Genomic DNA, 7,225 nt, shown 5'->3' on the forward strand with positions numbered 1-7,225 from the left:
CTTGAAAATCCTCCTAATCACCCTTTCTGATGGTCACAAAAGGTTCTTTTTGATGGAGTGTTATTACACGGGGACTTTCCATTTTAATCGCCTGTCTTTAGATGGCACCTTTTTTGATCTCCTGCCTTTGGCTCTGCCTTTATTTCCTTTTTAAATATGATGTGCTTTTTCATGTAGCTGTTATTTCAGTTTAACCTTTTCTCCTTTAAGCAAAAATTGACTCTCTAGAGCAAACATGAATATAGATTCAGAATTATTTCAGAGACTTGCTATTTCCTGGTAGCCTCCATTTTGGTACCTGGGAAAGAATATATTGATGCTGGGGGCAGGGAAGGACAGCGTATCCTCACACAGTCATGGACTAAAATTTAAAGAATGGTATTCTTGCAGCACATGCAGACTGTGAAATAGCAGCAGCAGCTGCTTTATGTTCTCAATGTGAACAAGGAACCTATGTGCTTAGGGAATTTATTTCATAGATGCCATCACAGCTTTTTGCTCCTCCATAGAACTCCCTGAAGGCTTTGTCAAATCTTACTGCAGCTGGGAGACAGGGAGGCTGCCGGTGTCTGCCAGGATTGTGACCCATACCTAGGAGAAATAATAGTGTCTGTGTCCTAAAAAGATGTATTTCTGTGCTGTAGCATTTTTATATGGTTTTTGCACCTCAGGTGAGTCTGTGTGTGCAATAAATAAAAACAAGCTAAAGATCTATTACTTGTTTGCAGGGACTTAACTGAACCTGTTCAATCCTGTTGTCCAGAGAACCGGGTTTGAGTAGGATAGACAGGTCGATAGAGCCAGGTTTAGAGGCTGTGGGTGAGTACATGCCCCAGGGCAGAAACTGTGGTGCCATGTTCCTTGCCGTTTGCGGTCTCCCTGAATTTTGAGCAGTCTGTCATACAGTCACAGCATGTACTGCAGGTTTCACTTGGTTGCAGACTTACTATGCATACATATTTCTCCATCCATTGCTAACCCTTTCCATCTCCTCCTACAGCGAGTTTCCCTCAGCCTTCACCAGCAAACCCAGGATCCCTCGCACTCCTGACGTGCAGAGTGCCAGCCCTAGAAAGGGAAAGATGCCAGCCATTGCCCCCCAGTTCTCTCAGTCTGGACCCCAACAAACAAGCCGTCCCAGCTCCTCAGGATCATCTGCAAGGAGCAGACAGAGTAAGTGGAAAAAGTCATCACTCTGTCAGTCCTTGGGGTGGGAGAGGAGGGAGCGCTGTAGCAGCTCTCCAGGAATTAAGTCGTATGCTACAAATGTGCCAGGAGTCTATGACATTTTACTTGTCTTCTGCAAGATGTACAACCATGTAATTATATCCTGCTGAACACTGCTCCTATTTCCAGGCTGTCATGTGAGCAGTTGAGAGACATGCTTTTTCCTATCTCTGGGTGGAGAAAAGTGGCCCAAATTCTCAGAAGTTTGGGGGGAAGCTTCTAGTCTCAGATTAGACTTTCTCTAGATGTCACCAGATTTTTCTCCTTTTCTTTAGACACTTGTTCACTCTGCTGTGTAACTTGTTTAATGTTCTTGAGTTTGGATCCCTGAATGTGTCTACACCGCAACTGGATGTAGAACAGATGTCAGGCAGTTCAGAAGATGGGCTCAGGGCAGCCTAGTAAGCAGGCAGCCAAACATGGTGTGTGGCTTGTGGCAGGCATCATTCTGCTGGAGTCTTGTATTTAAGAGCCATATGGACGTGTTGTTGCCTGAAGAGTTTTAAGCAGTACTAGTTTGCAGAGGGCTCAGAAAAGAGGAGGGCTGTGACTTGAGGTTAGAGGGAAAGGATGGACGCTTGCTTTAAGTCAGCCAACACAAGCACAGTAAAGTGGAAATATTGATCTCAGGTACTCACACAACCGTAAACACCTGTATGGTGTGTAAGCTGTGGGGTTTTTGGGGGGAGAGGCAGAAGAAAGATACGTTCTTCAGTAATGACTAAGATTTTTCTCTGGAGTGGTGATTATTTCATCATAATGTAACGTCAGCTCTATTCTTTAGCTGTAACTTATTTTTAAACATTTCACAAAACCATAGTAACGTATAATACCTTGCAAACCTTCCCAAGAAATTTAAGGTGCGTGTATATCATTAGATCCTCGTTACAGGTAGGGAAAATGAAACTTTTGCTGTGTATGCCCTGTGTTTTACCTCTGACATCATCAGTGCTTTCTGCTTCCTGTGATAGGAGCACTGTTCTGCCCTGACTTGAATGTGGTGTTAAAACCCCAGAGTCTGTCCCTGGTTCCTGTTTCAGTTCATTTACAAAAGCGCTAGCCCATTGAGAAGGAGAAGCTCTGCTGAAGAAGGGAAAAGCGTAGTGTGTGTGTGTGTGTGCACACAAGAACTGCTCTGCATTTTCTAGTTTCTCCAGGGCAGCTTTACACTCCTGGGTGTGTATTTCCTATGAAAGATGCAACATTCCTATGTTGCTCTCACAGGGCACTGGAGTAAGTTCTTTTTCCAGTGGCACAGTGTATAATGTATTTTATTTTGAAATTGCATTAAAGCAGAGCATGATAAGAGTTCTACATCACTTGAGTTTCTCTGTTGATTCAGTATATGTAATTTGTAAGTCCAGACTCTTGGGCTCTTTGAACTTTTATTGGATAGGATTTGTCTTATAATATACCTCTTATCTTTGCTGTGTCTCTGCATCCTAAAGCTGAATGTATAGCAGGCATCACATCTTACTATGCATCCATTTACCTTTCCTCCTGAGTTTTCTATTGGGGTTCCAGGTAATCGTTTTCTATCTCTCCACATGTGCCACGAGACAGACTTGGTGTCAGCAACTGAATGTTAAACTCTTATCTTCCTGCTAAAAATAGCAAAGAAATTATTTTGCAAACAAGTTATCTTCCACTCACTTTGTGTATATGTATCCTGCATTGTTGTCTGCCATCACAGAGCACCTATTAGCTATTGTCCATCTTGCAGGGCCTTCACACAGGTTTTTATGGTGGGGAAAAGTGAGAGGAATGTGATACAGTCCAGATTTTTAAAGAACTAAAAAGGACTTTAAGCACCTATGTCCAAACCTGAAGTTCTCAAAGGTAATTAAATTCCCAGCTGTTACTTAAAGGTGCAGGGAGGCATCTGAAACAGGTGAGCCCCTAATGTTTCCCTAGTAAAGCTCTGTGCTACTGTTCCTTTAATTTCCTAGCTGACTTGTCTGTAAGTCAAAAATGGTATCAGATGCACAGATACCAGCAATCAGTAGATTTCAGCAATTTCTGCCTCCCATTTGCCTGATGCATAGGTATGTAGGTTTTTACATATCAAGAGACTGTCCCAGTGGAAGACTGTCTTCAGTTTGTGGATTTCTTGGTATTTCTGGAGAATACATGTTTTTAAAGCCAATGGGCATGACAAGAAAAAGATGAGTTTCTGATTGTACTTAACTTGATGGACTTACTTATTTTAGAGATACATTTTTAGCTTGCTTGTAATATTTATTATAGGTCTATTTCATGGAAATAAGTTGCTTTTACATAAACCTAGCTGGGCTGCTTCTCTTTGAGCATGGAGTGTGTGGAATGCCTGAGGAATGCAGAAGAAGCACAGGTACTTATTGCAGCTACAGGCCGGGGGCCAGATTCCTGCCTGAGGTGTAGCAAGCTGCTGTTAGCAGACCTCTAAAGCTGTGCCTTAAAGCAAAGCCAAGCTCCAAATAAAACCAGCCATGCTGGGATTTTCTGTGGGTTCCACTTCCTAGCTGGTACAGGGATAACACTGGCAGCATGGCTAGAACATAGGGTGGACCTCCAAATCTAGACTTTTTTGACTGTACATATATGCTCTGTGTGGACATGGTTGAATGGTTTCGTCTATCTTGTTCCTTACTCTGCATCTGTTCCAAGCTCCTCTGTATGGGCATGCTCAAGCTGTTTGCAGTGTACCAAGTTCTATCTGGGGCACAGTGGAACTACAGTAGTACAAAAATCTGTACCAGAAGGATAAGGAATTATTTTTGTCAGGAGTGTGACTGGGACCTGGTGACTCCCTGCTCCTCCACAAGTTCTTTCAGTATCCCCTGACAAGTGATTGCCATAAATACATTCAGGATTTTTAAGTTGCAACATCAGTGGTTAAGGTGCCTTTGTGCACCTTCTTTGTGGTGTTGTGTCACTGTACAGGTTGAACACGTGTTGCCCCCAGGCAGCTCCTGTCTTGTAATAAATCCTGCTTTCAGCTGACCCTTTCTTGCTGTTTTTCTGCAGGCAGCCAGTCCTACAGGAAGTGAGAACAGTTCCTTTCCTCAAGAATCACCTGTCACATTGTTGAAGGACAGAGCCAACTTCCTGTAATGAGCTTTACTGGCGACTTACTGAGAAGAGAGTGAGGTTATTGACATTGCACGGCATACACCTTGCACGGTGATTCAGGAGTTATCTGATGGGATGCATCTGTTGTCGTCTCTAAAGCTGGCTAAGACAAGGGCCTTGTTATTACACTTCAAGGTCTCAGCAGCAGCCCAGGACTGATACAGGAGATTGATATAGTCCCAATGTCTCCGATAGTTTACTCTAAAGTGACATTGCCACTTTGAGAAGAAACTGTTGCTCTCTGCCTTCTGTGTCAGAGTAAATGGCCTTTGCAGACAGTATGTAGGGCTTAGCACAAGAGTCTGACCAAGCAGCTGTCTTGTTTACATATTGCTTGCTGAACTAGCCTGCCACTCACTTTTTAAAAATCAAGCTTTTGTGAATGAGTTGGGAGATACGTGTTCAAAGGATCTGCACTAGGAGGGAAAATGTGTGCTGTATGTGCAGAGCCTTAGTGCCTGGAGCGGTCTTGTGTGGAGTGAGATCTGTGTTTGGCCACCAGAGACTTGAGAGAAAGTATCAACTTCTGATTGACCTGCGGCAATTGAAAAGCACTGTGCCAGTGCCCAAGGCAGGATCCATGCTCACTTCTGAGGATCTGATCAGCAGCTTTATCGGCAGCAATTACTCCTATTCCTTCTTTCTATGTTTTTTTTCTTAATTCTACTGTTTAACATTTGTGGAATTAATAGTACATTTTTCCACTGGAATTGAGACCTTTGTTTCTTCATTCATTGAAGAAACCATGAGAATCTAACAGATCGGAAGCAACTTTGTCTTTACATGTGGCTGTGGACAGTATTTTTTGGTCTGTGTTGCTTTTTTGTTCTTCACTTTTGAGCAATGACTGATGATGTCTCTATGGAACTTGTGCTGGTCTTCAGTGAATATGAAGTACTGGGTAGGCAAGAGAGATCAGGAAGCCATCCACTAAATGAAATCCAGCAGTTGGTTCTGCCAGTGAATTATGAAGCTAGTGGTGTTTGTTTTTCATTCTCTCAAAAGTAACAGTGACCAGGAAATGCTAAAGTCTTCACTGGGGGTTGGCTTTTTGGTAACATCCCCTCATGTGACACAGCTGTTAGGGCAACAGCAACAACTTTTCCAGAAATGCAGTTTACATTGGGATTTAGCTGCTGCTGAGGCAGAAACGCACAAAATGCAGGAATTGTATTTTCCATAGGCAGACTTCAAAAGCAAATGCCTTAACAGGTACAAAAAGGGGGAAGGCAAGGCTTTTGTTTTGGAGTTTCTCCTTGAGAAACAAACAAGTGGAACAGAAGCTGAAAGGTAAAGCAACTCCAGTAGTGACACAACCTTCCCCTAGAGTAAAGAGTTGTAAAGCCACCAGTCATTTCCACAGGACCAGAAGAAAGCTTTATGCTTCAGCTGAAACCTTGAATTGTGCCTCTTGGTATGTGATGGCACCTGAATAGCCAAGGCCATTTCTTTATATGATGTAGTTGCGATGAGACCCACCAAGATCAGTGACACTGTGTCAGATGTTTGCAGAAAGGGATCCCACACACAAGTTCATGTAACCCCTTTGGATAATAGACTTTAAATAGGAATCCGGATCTTTTGTAGGAAAAGACATGCACCAGTTACTAAATCTAGTCATACTTATTTCAAAGTTACGCTTTACTGCTTGGTAACTTTAGGCCTAACACAAAGCAGGTGGAGTATGAGTGTTGCTTTAACTCCCAGACTACATAGGACACAAAGTGATTCTAGATACCTGATAGCCCCTCTCCCATAGATCTCCATGCTAGACAAAGAAATCACAGAAAATCTCTGACTTGGGCTTAGATTCACCCAGCTCCTCTCAGAGTTCATATACAAAAGTAATGGAAAAATGGCCTCTGGTTCACAAAAGGGCAGTTATGGAAAACAGCCATAAAAACTCAGCTGGTGGTTTTCCAGAGTAGGCAGCTTTTCTTTTTCCTCTGAAATGCTGTCTCTTCCAGCATGTAATACTAATGACCAAGTTAACAGTGAAGTGCTAAGCATGTTCATTTGCATATGTGGATAACACAGAATGCTCCAACAGCTCAGTTTTATTTATTTTACAGCAATGCTGAGTTGGAGCAGACCCGATCCTCTGAGGTGCAGAACAGCTTTTTAAAAGCACAGACTATTGTTTCTGGGGTGGGGGGGGGGGGGGAAAGCATCCCAAAACCTCACTGGCTTTCCCATTAGTTGAGGTCAAAATTGTACCACTCCTTAAAAGTCAGCTGAAGGAGGTGGGTAGGTGCTCTCCAGCAGGTCAAGATTAGTGAAAAACAAAACACATCTTGTAGAACTGGACTGAAAGGAACAAGCTGAAGTGTATGTGCTTGTGTGCTTGTTTCTTACTCAGGCCTATTGCAACACAGAACTCTCTATGTACATTTTTCCATGTTCAACTTTGATGTTTTGGAGTGTGAGTATAGAGTTGGAAAACTGTGAAGCTGTTTTTTATATTAAAGCTTGAGAAACTTCATTTTCCAAATACTTGAGAGAAAACATGGATATGCTTAGAAATAAATTATCAGCTGAGCAGTAATTTGAGAGGCCAACAAAGTAATGTGTCTTCCTTTTCTGCCTTGTTCACAAAAAGACCCTGTGATGCCAGTCGGAAGGTTTTCATGTTAATGAAAAATGTTGATTCTGCTGTTGTTAGTAGGACTCCACTATTCGGGGTTGAAAGGTCCCTGGGTAGAGGTCAGCAGCACATGCATAGCAAATTTTGCACCTCTTTCTTAAAAGTTGTTAGGTATTTTTTGTGTATGCCATGCAGAGGCTGCTGCTAGATACAGCACCACCCTGGTAAATTAATAATGGAAGCGGTGGAAATTGTCGGTTGGAATGAGACCTGTGATTGTACTTAAACTGGCTGTGATTGTGT

The 7,225-nt window shown here is 42.7% G+C and overlaps 1 protein-coding gene across 1 annotated transcript in view; it reads left to right on the top strand.

Annotated features, from left to right (window-relative positions):
- ARMC9 (armadillo repeat containing 9) overlaps window positions 1–4,320 on the top strand; it is a gene marked incomplete at its 3' end in the record, with an annotated part of 65,768 nt that extends 61,448 nt beyond the window's left edge. The window contains 3 exon segments of the mRNA XM_082003736.1: window positions 1,001–1,118; window positions 1,120–1,173; window positions 4,234–4,320. Coding sequence (XP_081859862.1) covers window positions 1,001–1,118; window positions 1,120–1,173; window positions 4,234–4,320 — 259 coding nt within the window.
- Between the last annotated feature and the right edge of the window lie 2,905 nt (window positions 4,321–7,225).

Source organism: Phaethon aethereus (genome assembly GCF_964289735.1).
Source record: "Phaethon aethereus genome assembly, chromosome: 9".
Lineage (NCBI taxonomy): Eukaryota > Metazoa > Chordata > Aves > Phaethontiformes > Phaethontidae > Phaethon > Phaethon aethereus.